Raw genomic sequence first — 22,715 nt, 5'->3', positions numbered from 1 at the left:
AGGTGTTGACTAACTAGCTTGTCATAGCATGATTAAGGCTCTGTGGGTAGTGCCTCAGGACAAGGGGAATGGAGGCAACTTCCCCGGGGGGAGGAGCGGAGGAAAGGACCCACCCTCCTAAGTGAGCCTTACTCTCACTCTCAGCTCACTTGCCCCAGCCCCGGCCCCTGTCACACTCTAACCAAGGCGATTCCACCCCCCAAAATAGACAGGTGAATGCAACTCATAGTGATAAAATACATCAGGTGAATGCATTTTGACTATCATTTGGAACAGCGATCTCTCCTTCTCCATTTTCCTTCTTAGGAAGTAGTTTATTGTTGCCCACTTTGCATGGAGAGCGGGATCTGCGAAGCGGATTGATTAGTAAGGCAGGACACAGCCAGACTGCACAGGGCTGAATGTGATGATGAAGAGTTCTCACAAAATGCACCGAAGGCTCGTAGAAAGAGTGCTAGTGCTTGAGTGGCAGTTAGATACCTGGACAGGTGGGCCAGCAGCCTTGCTGGAAAGAAAACTCCCTGGATGAAGGGCCAAGTCTTTCCCCTCCACGCAGGTACTAGGGAGTCTCGTGGAGTGAGAGGCACAGTTAGAGAGACGTTTGCTCCTTGGTTTTCAACTTTTGAAATTTTATGTCTAGAAGCTATTCATTTACATGGATACTTTAAAAAAGCATCATTAGGGGCTTCCCTGGGGGTGCAGTGGTTGAGAGTCTGCCTGCCGATGCAGGGGACACGGGTTCGTGCCCCGGTCCGGGAAGATCCCACATGACGCGGAGCGGCTGGGCCCGTGAGCCGTGGCCGCTGAGCCTGCGCGTCCGGAGCCTGTGCTCTGCAACGGGAGAGGCCACAACAGTGAGAGGCCTGCGTACCGCAAAAAAAAACAAAGAAAACTACAGGTCCCAGACTCAGGCCACACCCTCTGAATGAGGATCGCCATAAGGAGGGCTGGGACCGACTGATAGAATCCATAATTATGTCATCTTCTGAAATATATTCTGTGAAAAGGGTTCTCCTTCTTTGCCGAGTACAATCTAAACTCTTAGAGGCCTTCACGTTTATGTTCTTCCTGAGCAATCCAAATATTTGGCTTTGTGGTTTAGTTTATTCATTCAACCAATATGCCTAGCCTTGCGCTGGGCCGTGGACATAACAAAGCTGAAAGGGCACAGCCCCTGCCCAGGAGCCCATGGTTTGTGGGAGCATCTGCAAACCAACCATTGTTCAAGGTGTGCTCAGGAGGCCTCTGCTCTGAATTTGAGACCCATGGGGAACCGTAGGGGTTGACTTCTGTATTTGCCAAGTTCAGCCAGGAGGCCAAGTCCATTAGAAGACAACATGCTTGGAGGCTGGAGACTCGGCTGTACCACCCCCATCCCCCCTGCCCCCTCTTGGTCACAAGTTGGCCAGCTTATTGTGCAAGGGAGCCCATGTGATGGTCCTCAAGGTGCAGTGACTGGTGGGTCATGTTTGAACACACAGGCATTACCTGTTCTTCAGGTTCATGCATATTGTGCACCCACAGAAAGATTCACTTAAATAAGGACACTGTAGCTCTTGCAAAGAGTGATTCTGTTTAACAGGATTTCCCTGAGCATTGCTTTATCTGTTTCATAGAGAGAGATCTTTAGAAAGAAGGAACAAGGTAAACTCAAAGCACTACGACAAGGATATCAACTTCGGATTACAAACCTTTTGTCAATAGAAAAGACATTCAGTTCTGCCTTTTAAGAACTGCCCCCGTTCTCTCTTCTATTAGGCTGAAGACGTACTCTGGTAGACTCTTCATCAAAGGCACGTTATTCTATATTTGCATCGTGCTCTTCCCACACCTGGGGGAAAGCCCTGAGACCTAGCAGTGCAGTGAGTTGTGTACATGGGTGCACACACACGCAGGCCTCCTTGACTCTTTGACATCGCACGGCATCACTGTACATGCTGGTGTTCAGATCTGCATCCCAGGCCTGGGGGCATCAGCTCCTGCTGTGGCCGTTCACAGTGCTCACGGGATTTCTGCCCATCTCTGCTGCCAGAGCACCTGCTGACAACAAAAGCTATTAGGAACACTTGGCTGCTTTTAGAACATGAGGCTTTTTTCTCCTCTTTTGTGGAGAGCCATCATGTCATATAAAATAGGTGTACATTTAATATCTGCGTGGTACATATCTCTTGGGTGTGGCCTCTATTGCTTCATGGTTAAATTTTAGGCTTTTCTGGTGTTGCAGGACTTTCAGTCTGCTTTAGAATCCTTGGTAGGAGCAAGTCTTGGAGAAGAGCTCATCTGTTCATCCGTGGGGTAGCTGTGCCCAAGCTCATAGCCCTAGTTAATGGCAGAGCCAGGGCTTCGCTCTAGGACCCTGAGTCCTCAGTCTACCTAAGACATTTTATATTTTTAGCAGAGTTGCTTTTAATCCAAATTAGCTTGGTCCCATTCTTGACTTAGTTTTTACAAGACATATAAAGAGATAATAAATGAATACAGCAGAAAGCCTGAGCAGGGATGATTTTGAATTTAATTAATGACTGCTATTTTTCCTGAATATGTTCATTTCTATTCTTTACAGGGCCAAAAAAAAAAAATGTGCTTTGTGTGTACAGTAATGTGAATCTCACATTCCAGGGCTTTTCATATGTGTCACAGGTATACACGACCCTCTTCCATTTATATGTATCTAAATGGTAGCCCTGTATGTCTGACAAAATATTTTGCATAGAAAGTATGGGGCATTCAGGGCTTCCCTGGTGGCGCAGTGGTTGAGAGTCCGCCTGCAGATGCAGGGGACGCGGGCTCGTGCCCCGGTCCGGGAAGATCCCACATGCCGCGGAGCGGCTGGGCCCGTGAGCCGTGGCCGCTGAGCCTGCGCGTCCGGAGCCTGTGCTCCTAAACGGGAGAGGCCACAACAGTGAGAGGCCCACATATCGCAAAAAAAAAAAAAAAAAAAAAAAGAAAGTACGGGCATTATTGTACTGAAGAGCTGGTATCTTTTTTGGAGTGAATGAATGCAAGTGTGTGTAGAGATTAGGTCTATTGTCTTTGGAAAGATAGATACAACTGTTCCTCTCTTGAGTTGGAAACCAAATTAAATAATAAATACCAGGTGGCCAAAACAACAAGTGAGAAAAAGCAATTGGTTGAACAAAAAAGTGTCTTTATGTACCTTCTAAAGCATTCAAGGGATGGTTCCCGTATCTGCTTATTTGCTTTCAAAAGCAAATGCCAACTGGAGTCCCTGGCTTTTGCCCTCGTTTGTCCCCTCTGCTGACCCAGAGGAGGAGAGTGTCAGTGGCACAGCCCAGTGGCAGCCAACCAGCAAGTGTATCACAGGTCAGGGTAACAGTCAATGATTGTCAGACTGTCCAAATCCAAATGTGTGTTTAAAACAGGGCAGCGTTCGTGTCACACATATCTCTGAATGCCAGTTCTCCAGGATTTATTGGCGCTTGGTAACGAGCGTGTTCAGCTCATTCAGCAGAAGACCCCATCCTTCCAGGTCAATCCTCTGCTTTGGGCCTTTACAAGCTCAGTATTTTCTGCTTCTGATCCTGTCTAGTTATAATTGCTACCATCACACTCTGAGTGGGATTCGGACAATCTGATGCATAAAATGCAAAGCTGCATTATTCTGAGGTTAGTGAACAAGAGTGGAGGCTGGATGGAGGAGCAGAGTCAAGCGTGTTATATGCAATGTGCTGTTTTCACACAGCATGCGGTAGTGAAATTTTGTTCTGCAATAGTCTATGTTGGATGAAGGAGATAACTGATACATTAGATGCAGCTTTGGAGAGAGCCCTGCACCACTAAGCTGTGTGCCTGTGGGCGAGCCACTCGTCTTCTCTGAGTCCTCACTGCTTCTTTGGGGAATGAGGGGAACAGGCCTAGGTGAAGGTCAGAGCCACTTTGAGCCTCATGTCACTGTATGCTGTGCCCAGTACCTCGCTGAGGCCTCAGCTCCTGGTTACCTCTGAAAGGAGGAAGTTGGAATTTACTTTTCCTCTGAGTGTCTTCCTTTCCTCTCCAGGAATCTGTTGAATTGCCCTCAGACTGAAAACTCGCCCTTAGTTAGGAGTGATATCGGGAGAGTTTTCATATGTTTTGTCCTGAGTGGTGTTTTACAAATGTACACTATCAAAAAAAAAAAAAAACCCTGTTCATGCCTTTCTTTTCTCTTCCACTGGAAAATTGCTATATGAAAGGTTATTGCGAGAAATCTTAAGTAATAATCAATCTGCCAGAGCATTTATGCTGGTTGATCATTGAAGGATAGGCACTTGCTACTGATTAAAATCAATTATTCACAGATATTAACCTGTTTGACCCTCAGGAGATGAAAAAAATTTTGGTAGGGTTGTTAATGACTTAAAATTCCTGCGTATCAATAAAAACTGCAGGTGAGTTTCACCTTGGACCGTGGCAACTATTGCTAGGATACATTTTGAGACATAAAAGCAAGTACTGGTATATGTCTGTTGTCCAAATGACCTTGGGAAACATCGTCCAGTGAATTCTAGGTTGCTTTTTGAAGGAGGGGAAAACATTGGGGGCAAATGCTCCAGAAGGAGCACTTCCTTTTTAGGCTGCTTTTATAGTTAAATCAGAGTATTTGCCACTTTAAAAATAAAAACAGAGCCAATAATGAAATATTTATGAGAAATTGCTACAGTGATTGCTGCATAGTTTGTAGCAGAATGTTGCAGTGCTCCTTATACTGAGAAAGTAGAACCTATTAGGTGTTGAGGTACAACAAGAAATGATTAAACCCAGATGCTTTCCTAAAATTATATTTTCAGTGCATTTATATGTCTGTTACAAACTGTGCTACATGCTAAAAATATTTTCCTTTGTAGGCCGAGGGAAATTTCAAACCACATCGAGGGCATCATAGATCAGATGGTTTTTCTTAAGAGTGTTAAGGGCATCCTGGTTGTTATCAGCCCAGACTTTACAATATGATATTATTTATGCCCCGAAGAGTCACAGTTCGGTTCTTAATTTCAGCAACTTTATTGGCATGAAAATGCATGGGAGCTGGGCCAGAGTCAATACATCAGAATGGAGGACTGAGACTCTAGGGGCACAAGTGACAATGCGACTAGACTGGAGAGAGCCCCTTCATCCCTGTGGCCTGTTGCCCTGGGGAGAAGTCACCCCCCAGGTCCAGTGGCTCCTTTGGCCTTTGCTCCAAGCACTCCACCTCTTTTTCCCTCTGTGCTCTCTCCCTTTTCCCTCAGCTATGCGTGCTGAAACTTCATATTTTGTGCGGCCAACCAAAGACACATTCTCTTTAAGACTCTTCTCGGTTGTATTTATTACAAAGTTGGCTTCTCCTGAGTTCTCACTGGTGCTCTGCTTCTCAAATTGTATTTCTTCAACACTGTCATTGATTTTGTAATTGAGGGATGTCTGCCTGGGTTTGGCATAAATACTTATAGTGAATTAAACTGTAAATGGGTAAATCCAAGAATATATAGGTAGTGTAACTCCCTATAGAATTGTATTTTTTATTTAATCCTTCTCCCCTCCCCACAGTGCACTGGGGTATACTATTTTGCCTATTAGAATATCCAGAATGAAAAAAGGGCTATCATTTTACTGAGTAGGTGCATTTTATTGAGTACGGTGCTCAGTACATTATACGTAATTGCTATATACTTTTTCTAGTCACAGCTCTCTAAGACTGACATCATTACTATACCCATTTTATAGATGAGGAAAAGCAAATCTGTCTAACTAGAAAGCCCAAGTTCTTAATTATTATATTGGTTTTAAATGCATGTAGCTACTATTAGGATTTTAGATGTTTCTGCATCTAGCACCAGATCGTGCTGGTATCTTCAGAGAAGAACGTAGAAATATCAAATTTCATTTTACGGTCTTTCTGTAACAACAGTGGGCTTATTGTTTTGAGCGAGGTGGGGTCAGAAACAGCACGATCTCCTTTATAATCAGGCATACGAGGAAGAGAACTTGCTCCATTTTGTCCACCAGTCCTTTGGGAAGGGACAGGCAGTGGTTTGCAGCGCCTCAGACGTGTCATATCTCTGCAGGCTCTGTCCAGTGGCATCGTGTCTGTGTGGTGGGTTTTTATTAGGACGTCACAACTCGATTATTTTGAGACCTTTCAAAGATTACTTAGGTTCATAATACGAGACCGGCGTTTGCTTCTGAGGGGAAAGAGGAAGGGAATTAGCATTTACTGGTCTACTTGGTGCCTCTGCCTTTATGCACCATCTCATTTCGTCCTCAGCACAGCTCTGCGAGGCAGGTTTCCGAAGGGTTGTGTGACATGCTCAGGGTTACGTAGCTTCTAGATGGCAAGAATGGAGGGTGCCTAGGTCTAAGTTCTCAGGTGTGTATTTCCCATTACATATGGCTTTGTACAGAGGTACTTAAGCCACATTCACAAGCCAGCACCGAAAACAGCAACAGCATGTTTGGTTGTACATTAGCATGATTTCCAGTGCCCTTGAACCTGAGAGCAAGGTAGTGAAATAGGAAGTGCTCAAATAGAAGGCAAAGCTAAAACAGACCACAGTATTTAAACTGTAAATTGAAATCCATAATTATAAAAACAATCAAGTGACCAGAAGATTGTTAGGTTTGAGATTCTAACGTACCTAATATTAGTATGAATATACATTAGCTGGGTGGATTCTTAAATTCTGCATATTAAGAGATGTTTATGAGTCTAATGAAGCTCTAATGTTCTTTGTGGTTCTTTTCCATCTCATACTACTGAGCACAAAAGCTGTGTTGTGTGCAGAACGGCTGGGTTTATCCCTACTAGAAAGAAGTTATGTTTGGTATCTAAAGAACAATGAGAGTTTACTGCCTGGCTGACCAATGGTGGATCAAGTTCACATTCCCGGGCTCCTACTCTCCCACCTACACATGCAGGGGGTGGAAGCAGAGCAAAGGGAGGGAGGATACCTCCTCTTTTCATGGAGGAGGGGAGAGAGAGAGAGAGAGATGTGAGCTCAGGATTTCCTAATATGGACACAGCTGGGCCTGTGTAGCATTAAACACTGATTTAATCCACCGCTGGAGGAAACATCCTACAGAAAGTAGAGATTAGCAGCCAATTAATTCTGGCCCTTCCCATTGTTCTTCTGGAACATCTCTTATATGGATCTAAATGTTTGGTGAACACACATTCTGGAAAATAGCTTTTTTCGTATATTATTTACATTTGGGACAGCCATCTCCCCCCAGTTGTGATGGATTTTGTTCTTCCTACACTGTGTGTGTATACGTATGTACGTGTGTGATCCTATTTCTCTACAGAGGTAGGATGACTTAGGCCCATTCCTCTTGTGACTTTGCAAATTGTGACTTCATGGGGTTCCTTTGGGAGACCAGATGATAGGCAACAGAGTCTGAGTGCCAAGATTTTTAAAGATAGAAATGTTGGAAAAAGAAAAATAGACATGCCGAGGGCCACAGACTCCAGGGAGCACGGGCACTCCACGTGCACACACTTACAGATACCACACCCATTCCAGTTTAGGGAATAACCAAAGGGACCCAGACGTGAGTATTTGCTTTTCAAGCTAGTGAAATGTTAACATATAGGTTTGTGTTTTAAATTAGTGACTAATATCACGGGAATCCCCTGGTGGTCCACTGGTTAGGACTTGGCCCTTTCACTGCCGGAGCCCGGGTTCAATCCCTGGTTGGGATTAATAATAATTAATAATAAATAAATAATATAAGGCATTTTGCCAGAGTAGTTTCCCTGTAGCATTGATGTAGTGTGTCTTTCCTGAACAAGGACGCCCATTTGGTTAGAGCACGGTACCCAGGACTCAAGCTACCCGGGTTGCCTTCTGCGTGAAACAGTAGCTTTTGCACGCAGCAAAGGGCCTTTTCTATTGGTAGCCACTGTCCCCTAATCCTAGCCAGCAATCTTCCAAATGCAAAATGCTTGTTTCCAGGGAATGTGTGGCAGCCATCAACATAATTAGAGCATTGTTCACGGGGGAGGAGTGGGAAATACCACCTCCTGTGTACAGAATTCCAGGTCAGCACTAAAATCAGGGTCCCTGAAGATGAGGATCTGTGCTCTTTCAGTCAGGATCCAGAATCATATTAACCAGGAACCTGGAAAAAACTCTAGACAGTCAAATATCCATCCATTCTTGCCTTCCTTCTGGGTAGTGTTGAGATCTTCCATTTCCACTTCTTTTTAATTCTTGTGTGTGTGTGTTGTGTGTGTGTGTGTGTGTGTGCACACGGGCACGCTTAAGTAATCTTGCCCTGAAGTTTATCCCTAAGAGTAAGCTATAGGAAATGCTACCCTAGGTCAGCCTGACAGCCCATCCTGTCCAGCTTTGTGTCTGCCATCTGCCCAAAGGGACTTATTGTAATAGAACACAATAGGTGGCTGTCCTCTGTGGCATTGACCTTGAAATTTAGATGTCTCTCAAACGCCTGGAATTTCTTCATAGTAACCTATTAGAGATGGGTCATCATTAAAATGATCCAAACCAGTGGTTCTCAACACAGGCTGCCCGTTGGAATCCCTGGTCGGGGAGCGGGGGACTTGTAAACTGACTGATGCCTGGGGCCCACTTTCGAAGATGTGAATCTAAGTGGTCTGGAGTGCCTCCTGGGCACTAGGATTTGTAAACCCTCCTGGTGATTCTAATGAGCAGTCAGGGGTTGGCAACAACTGATCTAAAACCACATCTCCATAATTTTATATTTCACCTGTGAAACTCTTTAAGATTATAGTGTCCAAGAATGTTAAGTGCCTGTAAAGAACTGCAGTCATATGGGGATTGAGGAGGATATACTTATACCTGTTTTCTAAAATGTCTGTTTCAATAGACCTTTATGGTATGGGATTATATTTTACGGGCTGTGTTTTAATGTATGGTTGATCTGATCCACATAATAAGCAAATATCTTAAAGCGAGACAGTCGGGCTAGATGTTCCCTAAGCTCTCATGCTAGAGTAGAAAGAACATTTCCAGCCGGGAGGTCTAAGGGCCACACAGTATGAGATATTAAAAGCACTATACTTCCCTGAGACTCAGTCTCTTCATCCTGAAGATGGGACAGTATGAGAAACAAACAGAACAGTCTATATGTGGAAGTGCTTTGTAAACTTAATCTTGTACAAAACTGGCCACTCTGGTTCTTTCTACCAGTTCTGAGGTTCCACGGTCTCTGATATATGTAGTACTTCAGCACTTTTTTTTGTCTTCAGGTCACTTTCCTCCAGCTTCTAGTGACGTTGTGTTGCTTCTTAGTTCCGGTAGTCTACACTTTGGATAAGTAACAACTGCCTTCTCTTGTAAGCACATCGCATGTGTCATTTGATCTTCACAACTCTATGAGAAAGAGGCTTAAAGAGGTCAGGCAGCTAATATGTGGCAGAGCCTGGATTCAAACCCAGACAGGCTGTCTGCGCACTCTTTATACCATGCCGCCTTACCGCCTGGTCATACTAGTCTCCTGAGGACAGGGATGGTGTCTTATTCATCTTTGTGTTCACAAAGTCTAGTGCTCTGTTTTGCAGTAGGCAAACTCAATGTGTTCGTTAAGTGAATAACCCGTCTCTATGTTCCTCTGGTTTTGATATCAAAAGTGATAAAGTACTTGGTTGGTTAACATTTTTATATTAGTCCTCTGTGATGTTTGTATAGTATTATATTTCTTTTTGGCTTTATTTTTTTAACAGTTCTTTTCCTCAAAATTTATAAATAGGGTATAATCATAAGTCCTTACCTTCTATACGTCACTTCTAAGTGTTAATGGAGCGAAATACTAGAACCATAAAATTTTTTTCAGACCCCCTTCCTCCCTCCAAAAGAGAAAAAGACATTTAAAGAAAGAAAAAATAAACCCAGAATATTTTATTTATTTATACTCCTCCTTGTTCAAAAGAGAGTTAAGCAAACTCTTAGAAAGCAAAATATAGCATGATAAAAGTAACTTAAAATAAGAAAACTGAAGCAATGTGAAAATAACGTTAGGAAAATAAGATGGGGCCAGGAATTCCATTAGCATACAATATGTACCCCCTGAAGTTCCTGTACTTGGCTTAAGGTAGGGTCACAGAGCTTTCTAGAAGAAGCAAAAAGGATCAATTTGCAGTGTTCATGAGGTAAAACAAACCAGTTGCCTAAGTCCAGCCATTCCTGATGTTGATACTACGGGGAAGTTTTTCCTATGGGTCCTCACAGAAAATTACTATTTAATATAATAAACGACCATCTAAAACCATCCTTACGGTAAACACTGTGATGGATTTTATGGGTTGTTTTTCATAATGCACCTCAATAAAGGTTGATGGCTTCTTCCCAGAATGTAATGCGATAAAAGGAATTTCACAGAGCACCAGTAAGATGCATCCTGCACCAGCTGTGAGGTGGTCTGCCTTAACCCAAGAAAACCTTAGACTCTCCTGGGCAGGAGTTTTGGTATCCGCAAACTCTGTGAACCTCCTGACAATTGGTGTGTTGGGTGGCTGTGCACCTTGGTGTATTTTTCTCTGGGGAGCCAGTAGTTGATAGCAAATGCTTCATCAGATTTTCAGAGGGAATCAAGAAATGGAAGAACTGAGTATGCTACCTCAGGCAAGCTCTGTAAAAGTTTTTGAGCAACAGTGAGTTCAGGGTTATGGTTGCTAAGAGGAGAGATTCTGTCAGCCAGGTCACTGTGAAGCAAGTGTGGGATGGATTTCCTTTTTTGAAAGCTATGCTTTATAAGGACTTCCACTGAGAAGTTCATTTGGCAGGGCCAAAATCTTCTTCAGAAAGAAATTAGGCATTCATTCTAACATACAGACAAAACGGGCAATAAATTATAATACAAATTATAATTTTTCTAAAGTCAAATAAGTCAAATATAAAGATATCATAAAGGAATGTTACGTTTTAAAATGAAAGAGCAAAATTTAAAGACATAAACATTGGCTAACTTTGCCCCTACTCCTTGCTTGTTATTATTTGCAACCTGAACTAACCTTGATTTTATTTCCAGACATGTGTAGACTCTTACCTTCTAATTTACCCTGAATATATGTTGGCTATAGAGCCCTTCTGAAGCCAGCAAAAGCTTCTGGACCTTTGTACCTTGTTTGGTATTAAAAAGTCTTTTGACTTCTTATAGTGGATAGTTTTCCCTCTGCTGTGCATAAGGGAGTATAATTTGCCATCTGAAGCTGTTCGGTCTAATTAAAGGGCTTCCCTCATTAGCCCTTTCAGCCTTCTGGTTGCCTAGGAAGGCATGCTGCTGCTTCTCATTCCTCTGGACTGTACCTCATCACCAAGCAGAGGCACACATCCATATTAACAATATGAAATTTGTATCACTATCATTTTCCAGTGAAAGGAGTCATTTCAAGGAGTTACTTCCTCCCGACTAAAAAAAGAAAACAGAAAAAGGATTTTTCCCTCCAAAAGTAATCTCCAGCCACTAGGTTAAGTAATGCTTTTATTTTAAAAGCAATGGCATTTTCCTCAGCTTCTGAAATTGTCTTCAGCTGTTATAAACTGCTTTGACAAGAAAGTTTCTTAAAACATTTTTTTTAAAAAAAACTTGCATCTCTACTAGACAAGCCATTTTTAAAGATATAATTAAAATAGAAGACATCTGTTTTTAAAAGATAGCTTTAAAGTGCTTTCACCACATTTTCAAAGACAGTTATTAGAGTATTCATCCCCAGCTACAGAATTCAATTTTTTAAAAAGTCGTCTTCTTCAAGTTTCACTGGGGTCCTTCACTGGGGTCCCCTGATGAAGAAAGGTAGATTTAGGTGGACAAAAGGAGAAACGTGTTGAGGTTATATTGAACATGCTCAAAGAGAATTAATACTTTTCCAGGGTCATGAAATATGTTAATATTTCATTCCAGATTAAATTCAGCTCCTACCACCATTTTGGGATACAATTTTAGTGAATAATGTATGAGGGAATTAGGAACTTTTATTTCCCATTTCTATTTTTATTTTATTTTTTAAAAAAGGTCATTTTAGAAGTACCCTGGCAATGTAACTGAAAACCCATGGTGTCTCCTTTTTAAAAATGTATAATTCTGTGCTCTTTACAAATTAAGATATTTTAGTAGAGCAGGAGTTAATTAGAAAGATCTTCTTCTTAAGATTTTCCCCCATGAAATTTCATATGCCATTTATTCAGTCATTTATTCCTTTATCCTTCCATTCACTTACTTAACACATTTATTGAGCATCTACTATGTGCCAGGCAGTGTTTTTAGTGACTGGACAAAAATCAGGAACAGAAGGGACAGGATCTCTTTCTTCCTGGACCTTAAAATCCAGTCAGGGAAATAGATATTTGATAAATTAATAAAAAATAGTTATAATAGAACTGTATAACACAAGAGTGAACCCGAATGTAAACTATGGACTTTACTTAATAATGTATCAAATATTGGTTCATTAATTGTAACAAATTCCTGGTACTGAGGCAAGAAATTAATAATAAAGGAAACTGTGGGTTATGTTGGCACATGGGAATTCTGTGCTATCTGCACAAATTTTTCTAAAAAATAATGTCTCAATAAAAATAAAACATTTTAGGGCTTCCCTGGTGGCGCAGTGGTTAAGAATCTGTCTGCCAATGCAGGGGACACGGGTTCGAGCCCTGGTCTGGGAAGATCCCACATGCCGTGAAGCAACTAAGCCCGCATGCCACAACTACTGAGCCTGTGCTCTAGAGTCCACGAGCCACAACTACTGAAGCCCGCGCGCCCTAGAGCCAGTGCTCCACAACGAGAGAGGCCAGTGCAATGAGAAGCCCGCGCACCACAACAAAGAGTAGGCCCCGCTCCCTGCAACTAGAGAAAGCCCGCTTGCAGCAATGGACCCAACGCAGCCAAAAATAAATATTTTAAAAATAATTTTAAAAATAATAAAAATAAAAAATTTAAATATCTATAAAAGATAATTACTTTCAAGGAAATAAACAGGAAAACACAGTGGGATGACATAATTTGGATTGGGGAGTGAGGAAGACCTTTCTGGGGAAGTGTTGTTTAAGCCCAGCACTAGAGAATAAGTAGGAGCCAGCCAGGCAAAAAAGAGAAGGAAATGCATTCTCAGTAAAGCAAAGTGATACCATTTGAACTACCTTTGTAAATACCATTCTGGTTTCTTTGTGGAGAAGAAAGATTGAGGGGGTGGGTTTGGGGGGCAAGAGGACAAACAAGGAGACAAGTTAGTAGGCACTTAGAATGGACCACAGCTTTTGCTACCCACTCAGAGTCCTAGAAGAGCAGAGTAACAGTAGGATGTTTTCTTGCTCAGCTTGTGCCAGAAACCGTTAGATTCTCTGTGAACTGGGTGCTAGCAAGAAAGGAGACTGTCAATGGCACCGAGATGGTGTTCCCAGGTCTCAGTTCTTAAGATCTTTCCACTGGCTCAAAGGGATTTTTAGAATGAGGAACAATCTTGTGTGTGTGTGTGTGTGTGTGTGTGTGTGTGTGTGTATTTGAGACCACAACCAGATGAAAATTATAAGGGGAAAAAGCTTTCAAGTACTAACTACCCAGCTGTAACAGCAGATTTTCATAGAAGTCTGTGTAAGGTTTAATTTGCAATAGTTATCTTTCTTCCTGCTGCTGGATTGTTGGAATTTACTTTGGTTTTTGTTTCTTCTAAGACATGTTTTTAAATTGTTGCTAAATCAACAAAGAGGACACTTAAGAGAGGTCCATTTAGGCATGGCACTGTACATCAATATTGAACTGTTTGTATCAGGGAATCTTAGACATGGTGAATTCCCAAGAAAAAAAATTCTAGTGGGTAAAGGGAAATGTCAGTCAGTGATAGATTTCTATTGATTCTGGAACTGTTATTAGTAGCAGGGAAGCTTAAATAGTTCAAAGTTTTATTTCCATTTAAAATTAAGCAGCTCTGCAATTACATAATCCACTTCATCATTTGTAATTTTAACCTGCCTATATTGATGTGCATTTGAGGCTTGCAAGACTATCTATTTTTGTGCATTTCGTTTACAGTAAAAAAATTGTATGCGATGGTTGTACATTATATATAAAAAGATTCGATAACACCTAGAAAAAATCTTTAGCAAACGAGCATGCATTTCATAGCACTTAGCTAATACCGGTTAATATGTTGATTTAACTCTACATAGGGTTTTTTTTTTTTTTTTAATTCCTGTTAACACAAACACCGAGTCAAGAATCTCCCGTTTGAGCAGTCCTGTTGTTTGTTTTAGGAAACAGAAGTGCATCATCAATGTAATTTTAAGTTAGTCCAGTTATGAATCTGGGATGAAGGGATAAAATAAAGTTTTCCACTCTGATGTCTCCATTAAGAAGCTCCCCTTTGTGTAAAATACTCCATGGCAAAGTTGCTTCTATTTAAAGTAGTGAGTTTGATCTTGGCTTTGATCTAAAGCTTTTGATCTTGAAAGAAGGATGGAGTAGCAATAAAGAGAGGGCAAGACAGATTTTCTTTAAAGAAATGCGATAAAGTTAAAGGAATGGTCAACATCAGCAAACGCGAGTGCGACCCGACTCTTCTCCCAAAGCACTCACCCCCCAGGCTGGTTCAGCCCACTTCTGATGAGGATGGAAAGAAAGCCTTTTGGGGGTCGGCGGAAAAGACTGAGGGAATCTCACACTTTTATAAACTGAGTGGAAAGTTTACCCCTATTTATGAAGACGTATTGACCCCTTCTTAAATTCTGCTAGTCGCTTTGGAGGGGTCCACAGGCCGGGCAAGCGCGGCGCCGGCCGGGCTCACCCAGAGCGCGTTAGCTCCCGCGACGCGCGGGCGGAGCCCCGGGTTCGCCTTTCACGCGCTCGCGGCTTCTCCCCCAGGAGGTCACCTGCCACCGCCCCGGAGTCCGGAGGGGCCACTGAAAAAGGTCAACTCAATGGCGTCTAATCCATTCCCAGAGAAAACTCCATTAGGAAAGTTCCTTTCCCTCCGCGAAGGCCATCTGGACACTTAGGTTTCTGACCCGAAGGGCGAGTTCAGGCTGGCCGCGGGGTTGAGGGAGCTTTTGCCGCTAAGCCTTTTCGCCTGCCGGCGGGCAGCAATTCTGCTCCCACCGCGGTCAAGAAGCCCTTTCGCGGTACCCGGGGTCCCGCAGGCTTGTGGGCTGGAAAGGTAAGTGCGCGCGCCGGGGATCGGCCCGCGCGTGGGAGGGCGCGGGCAGGACGCAGGGAGGAGAAGAAAGATGTTTGCGAAGAGAACAATAACACAGGCGGAGCGCCGGCGGGGGTGGGGGCGGAGGCGACCTGCGGGGAGGGCGGCGCGGCCGCCTATACCTTTAAGGCAGGCCCCGCCCCCGCCCAGCGCCCGCCCGCCGCCCGCGCCGCCGCCCGGGCCCCGCGCTCGCCCGCCGCCCGCGCTGTGCCTTAGGTGTTGCGGGCCTCGAGCGTTCCCCGCTCTCCGGCGGGCCGGCGGGGCGGACGGCCCTGGGCGCGGGTTCTGGCGCCAGGCTCCCACCTTCACCTACCGCGGGCGAGGTACGGGGTTGGCGCGCCGAGTTGGTGGGGCGCGGGGGAGGGAGGCTGGGGCGGCTCTCGGGAAAAACTTGACTCTGTCCCCTTCCCCCGCAGCCGCTGCAGAGGGAGCGCCTGGCCGGGGCGGAGTGCGGGCTCGTGCGGCAAGTGAGCGCCGAGGTGAGTGCGGGCGGCGCGGTCCTTGGGCTCCCTCCCTCCCCGGGCGGTGGGTCGCGCGTTGCATCCCTGGCGCGGAGACCCCGGTCGGCTGCGTCGCGTGGCAGCGGTGGGTAAGATGGCCCTCGTTTAGGGGCTCTGGCTCCCACCGGCGCGGGGGCGGCAAATCGGGCCGATAACGGAGGGAGCGGCCGGGGCGAAGGTCGCGGCCTCGGCTCGCCGCAGACCCGAGGGCCCCCTGCGCTGAGGCGGCCCCGCGACCCCGAAGGGTGCCTGTGGCTCCCCCAGGTGAAGCCGAGGAAGGCTATGTCGCGAGGCTGTCGATCGTTTGTTTCTCACGCTGAGGGGCGGCCCTCAGGACCCGTCGTTCTGTGTTTAAAATGCTCTGTGGTTTTGAACTTCAGGTCGCCAAATGGGTCCGAGTGAACAGGAGACCCCGAAAACGGAAACGAAAGGAGACAGAAGAAGTGTTGGAAAAGGTAGGGGTCCCCGAAAGAGAGCACTGGATGGAGTTCTTGATCAGTCTCCCCGTCTGGCCCTGAATACTTGGTCGCAACGACAGAGTAGCTTTTTTTTAAGTTTGCAGTAAACCTTAGATATACCTGGATAGTGCTATAGAAACGCTGGTTGATAATTCTAGTGACTTATCAACGTACTGTGTTCTCAGGAAGTTAGAATGACCCAGGATAGAGATTTCTTTCATGTTTATTAAATAGAGCGTTAGGACATAAGCGAGTTCCATTATTACATTAGACCAGTAGTATTTATTATGGTATTATATTATTATATAACTATCTCTAAAAAAGGGGGTTGTTCTGAATAAGTCACCCACAGTATCAGATTTCTCTGCTTGGTCGTGACAGAGACAGTAGCACACTCATTCATTTAGACTTTAGAGTACTCTGAAAAATGGAGAGAGAAAATGAAAGAAGTGTATTACTTTTGAAACACTAGGAGAGATTTTATTTACTAATGCAAATGAGAAGTTTGTTTTTCTACACTTAGAATTTCAGTATGCTACTTTGCAGAAGTTTGGACTACCTGTTTTCTCCTGAAATTGGGTTAAGTCAAAACTTGATTTGTCATTGTAATAAGTAATACGAAATAAGGTAAGTAGTCTGTCGTTTCCTGAGTGATTTCATTGAAAACTCTCAAAAGTGAATAACGTTTTTACAAACCTTACAGCAGATATGATTTTTGTTGCTTTAATTATTTTACTGTTTTTTGATTCTTGAAAGCACCAAGGGATTAAAATAGCAGTGTGTTGTTTTTCTGCTGCTAGAATGTATGATGAATCACTTCTGATTCTGAAGCCAAATTCTTGCTGATAGCATTGCTGCCAACTTCTGTGATGTGTTGCCTTAGTATGGGCATTGCAGCGTCCGAGAATGTGCACAGAGCACATCGTAATGAAGGTGATACCAAAGTTTCAGAGTGCATTTAAGGATACCAAGGGCAGCTTCTGAGAGAATTACAAAAAGAACTGGCCTAGGAGTACAGTCATTTGTAAGGAGTCATCCAGTGTGTGAAGAGTGTGACTCTTTAAACCAAGAGTCACATATGTCACTTCAGTTAAACAGGAATAGAAAAAGTTGTCATTTTGAATGGGCTTGAGTTTTCTGACCATACCTTGACATGCTATGGTAGGTCGTGTTTGTTTAACTTTCATGGTCTAGGTGTTTTTAAAAATGTTTGTGAGGTGATGGATAGATGAGATCATAAAATGTTCAAAGAAGGAAAAAGAATTACGGCTTATTTAGTATTTTAAAAAATAGTTTTTAGCTGTTATTTTTTTAAACCCAAAGTAAGATTACCCAAGCACACAATGTATCATGCATAAAAGAAGTGGAAGCCCTTATCTTTGTGGATTACCAGCTACCATCACTACCAAAATCTGAATTTGAAGTAACCGTTATCTGTGACACCCAAGACCTGACCACTGCCTTCTGAGAATGAGAAGGGTAGGGACTGAGGATTTTGCCTTCCAGGAAAACTGGAGTTCTTCATTGAGCCGTTTCTCCTTGAGAGAGGCTGTTGTGTTGGAGCTTATGGGGAGGACGCACTTTTGACTTTTCTTAGAAATTGTAGGCAGCAGTTTTGAGGAGGACGTGAAAATGAAGTGGGTTGAGACCATCATGCTGAGCTTCCTTTCCAGGAATGGAGCTTAAAGCTGACTAGCTTTGAGGGTGGAGGTGGGCAGGGCAAGAAGGTGGGAGATTTCAGAATTGTATCAGACAATATTAATTATCAGCGTCTTCCGTCTCTCCTTCTGGTTCTGCACAGCGGCTGAGCCCTTTGCCCACTGTTTTGCCTCTGCTGCACCTGGGAGAGAGTTTGGAGCTCACTGAGGCAAAGCACATGCAATATTTTCAAGGGCAGGGTTTAGAAAGGGGGAGCGATCAGCTGCCAGGGGCATGAGAACAAGTTCTGAAAGGCACAGAAGCTACCCTGCAGCTGGTAGCCGAGGTGTGTCCTCTGATTGCCCGAGTGTCTATTCCAAAACGCAGATCAAATTCTGTGCTTATGGGTATTCAGATAGGTCATTTGTTAACTTTTTGCTGGGATTTGAACCTGTTATTCGTAGGAATGTAGGTAGTTAACTTACTATTGAGTTTAGTAAGTTTTTTTAAATGTTTGCCATAGCAGAAGTCAATTTTTCTTTTTTCATGCGTTTACTGTTTCTCTGCAACGTTAGAATAAAACTGTGGTGTTTTCTGCTTTTATTCATTTGATGTAACTGTAAAATAAGAATATGAGTTTTAGTCGTTTCTGGTTGGTTGTACATTTAAAATCTAGCCATTGCTTTTATTTGCCTATACTTTGTCTTTGCCCCTTTCTCTCCCTCCTGCTGCCCTTTCCTCCATCCCGTAAGTCTGTATTTGCACCTTCAGGCCTCAGGCAGAATTCATCCCTGATGGGTGAACTTGTGGGATGACTGGTCTGTATTTAAATATGCTAGGGTCATAACATTTTTTCTCTGATTTTTACTGACCTGCTCGAGGAAGGAAAACAGAAAGCAGTGGTGCAAGGCCAGAGTCTGAAGAGGGGCGTTTGGTGAGGAGTTAAACGTTAAAGAATGGAATCTTACAGGAATGATTATTTCCCCCCCTTAAAATCTTGAAGGCGCTAAGTGGTAGGCATAACCTGGTGTAACTTGAAATACTAGTTGAGGTTTTCAGTGAACTCAGAAGGAGAAGCAAAACAAACTTATACTGTGCTCAGCTGTGGGTTAAAATAACGAATAATGAAATAAAGTAAACTGGGTGAATGAGAGGTACCACCGGTAAAGTGATTTAAGATGCTCTCCTGGCCTTTCCTGGCCTACTGCTGTGTTGTGTCATTCCCACCCACCCACCAGATAGCTCTGCTGTCTCTCTGTGCTGTCTTACGGATTTTCATTTCTTGTCTTTTCTGTAGATGCGTCATTCTTTTGTCTGCATTTTCTCCTATTTTCTCTCACACTTATTTCCATTTTACTTTATGTTTTAGCCCTTTTTCCACTGGTGTAACTGAATTCCTTTACATTGTTGGTTTTTTTTCCTTCAATTTTAGTTACAAAACTCACCTCTCTTTTGCTTCTGGTCCTCAGGTATTTTCTTCTTACATTCTGATATTCCTTTTTCACTATTTCGTGTTCCTTTTATTTAGTTTGAATAATTTATGCAACAGAAAGGCAAGGGGAATGTGAACAACTATACAAAGAACAACTAGGATGAATGGATCAGGCTGCTCTGAAAGGGGCGGGTCAAACAATGGCGATTGCCACAGTGAATTGTATAATGTATATTTTAAAAAATAATATTAATAGATTTTACTAAATGACTACTGGTTTTGGAAGAACACACATTTTTTTTCCTGCTTTTATTTTTAACTGGTTCAAAGATAAATACAAATTATCTATCATATTGAAAGATTAAGGACTAATATAATGTTCTTATAAATATACACTTGATAATACAGCATTTTCGATAATTCTTTAATCAGTATTCTAAGGATTATATAATAATTTGTGAAATCATATATTTGAAGAAAATATCTGACTGGCATTATGATTTTTTTAGAGGAAGAAAATTCCAGTTTTCATATTTGAAAGAAGTACCTTTTCTAATTTATGCACATCTGAAAATAGAACAAATTTTAAAAATACTAATTTCTAGTCATCAGTAAGTAATATGATGTCAGAAGTACTCATTGGCATACTTTCAAAACATTGAAAATTCAACAATACTAAGGTTTGCTGTTATTATTAACAAGAGCTCCTTCATGTGTGTCTGTTTACAAGCAAGTGCCTTGCTGAGGGTAAGATTGGCCTCTGTTACGATTAGTCATAAGAAACGCTAGGTGCAAATGGTCTCCAGGAAAAGCACCCTTTAAGGTTACCTTAATTATTCTTTTCTGCCAGAACCTGAAAAATAATACCCGTAAGCATAAAATTGTTTAAAATTTGGTGAAGTTTTCCTTGAAATATTGAGCGAAACGTGAAAATCTAGAAAGATGGTTGTGAAACTGGATTCATAGCATTTAGCGGCCATTTTAGTGGGATCTAAATGGTAAATTCTATTTTCTGAGTCTTTGAGAGAAAATACTGGAACTATTTTCTTTGTGACAGTATCCTTCCTAAATTCTGGACCATTTTCACTCAGCTTTTTCATTTGTTCTTTCCACACGCTTGATTCTGAACTGAAATCATTGATAACCTTGATAATAATTCACAGAAGATTTTTTAAATCCAACTTGGCTTATGCATTTTGCCACATTTATTGCTCCTTTTAAAATTTTACACATTCTAGGAGAATGTTTTTATTACAATTCTGATATTGAAATATTCAAAATGATAAAGGTAGGTACAAATTTTAAACTGTTTAATAAAGTGCTTTACTGCTATTTGTCTTTTGTGACAAAGATCTGTTTTCTGTTTGGTTTATGATTTCTGGAAAACAGTGTTTAAGACTAATAAAAATTTTCTGTTTTTTTTCTTGGATCTCTAACAGCAGTCGGCAACGGTGTTAGGCTTGACTCTGCAGCTCTTAGGATTCAAAGCTTGGCAAAACGGCACAAGATGAATTTAGGGAGTGCTGAACCAAAGGGTCCCTCCTCTTTATAGGCACTACCTGCATTTAGCAAAATGGTAGGTGTGGGCAGCCACTCTTCTGTAACTGAGGCAGCATTCGTGTTGAGTGGTTTCCCAGGCACTGGTGCCCTTTCCTCTTTTCGAAAATGCTCTTGCCATGTGAGAATTCATAACTAGTCTACATTTATATAGCTGTAACCTCTTACAATAGCTTCATTGATACTTGATCTCGTAGAAAAGCTTTATGGATTCTAATGAGTCACAGCTCTTGAGGCACCAGCCGCCCTCTCTTACGCCTTCCCTATCAGTGAGTGGCTTTGTGTCCTCTCTTGTACTGATTGTGCCTTTGGATGACGACTTACTTGAGTGATAGGAGGAGGCAGAATAATTTATTAAAAATAATTACAAAGAAACCAAACAAAAGGGGGAATTATAGCACTGTTAGTATGCAATTCGTTATTTTATTGCTGAAATATTTGCAACTCAGTCTTTTTTGTGCGTCTCCCTCTTTTCCTTGTAAATCCCTAACAAATACATAACTTATTAAATTTTCTGTACCAGGTCTCAGGTTAGATCTGGTTTCACAAGATCTTGGTTGTTTTTTTTTTTTTTTCCCCTTAGCTGGACCAAGGAAGAATTGCTGATAAAATGTATTTTTGGTAGCCTCAGGAAGGAGGTCTGATCTGTATAATTTTATAGGATTAAATTTTCATCGATTTCGTAGATTTTTCTTAAGAATCTGCAGTTCTTTAAAGAAAAGTGAGAATTTTGAGTGTACTAAAATTTCTTCCCATTTTCAGCTGGCATGATGGGGAAAATTTAAAAGTCATCCACTTACCCTCATGCACTTATTCACATATTTTAAAAAGAATCTTTGAATGGAACTATTACTGTAATAATAGCTGACACTTATCATGTGTCAAACACTCTTCTCAGTGCTTTACACGTATCAACTCATGTAACTGTACCATTAAAGTAGTTTCACAAAATAGCAATATGATATGTCAGATGCTTTGTGGAGGTAGATGAGTTATAAACAAATCGAATAATTGTTGTAGAAAAGAATGCTTTGGGCAAGACTTAAAAATTCTTTTTAACCCAGGCTATTGACATTCCTAGACCACCAACATAAAGCATACGTTTCTAAGTTAGGAAAATCTCAACCAGCATGTATTTTGGAAACACTTGAAAGTGTGCAGATAATTACACCATTGTTGATTTTAGCAGATTTGATGCCAGCAGCCATCAACTCTTATGTGCGGTGAGAGATGAAAGCCATTTTAATATAAAACATAAGAGTTTGGCTAGAAAAGGGAGGCGGGCAGAGGAAATTTTTGTGACTTTTAGTTTTATAGGAAGCATTAGTTACATTCCTGTGACAGAATGCTTTACTTGGCAATCATTCTCATCTTAGGCATTTTAATGAGCTGCTGTTTTGTGCCTGGTATCATATGGCACTAATAAGATGCATTATTTTAGCAGCACCTACTGGTGTCAGTGTAGTTTAGGGCCTGTCATTGTTTCCATTAATCTTCTATTTTAGGAGGCCGACACTAGCATGTGTCTTTAAGTCTAGCCAACATGTATTTCATTTATATTTCTGGGTCTCTGCACAAAGGAAAAATGACACTCAAGCCTTGTGTTTCCAGTACTTAGAAAAGGACCTGATCACATACAGCCTCAATAAATATTTGTGGAATGAATTAGATGAGTGAATCTCACAAATGGTACCTTTCTATAAAGTTATACCTGGCTTTTGCATTTAAAAAAAATTTAGTGTCCAGGTTTTTATTTTGTTCTCTAATGACGGAGGTTTCCATTAAAGCACATTTGGTAGAGCTTTCCTGGCTGTCGTGGGTCATCTTTTTCATCTCTTCTATAAAGAGAGCTCACAGCCAGGAAGACTGACACTGATCCCAACTCTGCCACCTAATTATGTTCCTTAAGTTTGTCTCTTGACTTTTGCTTTCATCTGAAAATCCTTTCATTTAATAGGCCAGTTAAGCCAATTTGTATTAATTAT

The 22,715-nt window shown here is 42.2% G+C and overlaps 1 protein-coding gene across 6 annotated transcripts in view; it reads left to right on the top strand.

Moving 5' to 3' along the window:
* The window catches only part of AOPEP (aminopeptidase O (putative)), a 370,704-nt gene that overhangs the window by 259,525 nt on the left and 88,464 nt on the right, over positions 1-22,715 (top strand). For all 6 annotated transcript variants that reach the window (XM_027094269.1, XM_027094272.1, XM_027094268.1 and 3 more), the window contains exons 12-13: positions 15,562-15,624; positions 16,026-16,100. In XM_027094269.1, the coding sequence (XP_026950070.1) occupies positions 15,562-15,624; positions 16,026-16,100 (138 nt within the window). The remainder of the gene's footprint in view (positions 1-15,561; positions 15,625-16,025; positions 16,101-22,715) is intronic.

The sequence above is a fragment of the Aethalodelphis obliquidens genome, unplaced genomic scaffold (genome assembly GCF_003676395.1).
Source record: "Aethalodelphis obliquidens isolate GAN/ISIS:26980383/991018 unplaced genomic scaffold, ASM367639v1 scaffold88, whole genome shotgun sequence".
Classification (NCBI taxonomy): domain Eukaryota; kingdom Metazoa; phylum Chordata; class Mammalia; order Artiodactyla; family Delphinidae; genus Aethalodelphis; species Aethalodelphis obliquidens.
Note: the sequence above shows the minus strand (reverse complement) of the source record. Positions and strands in the feature narration are given on the sequence as shown.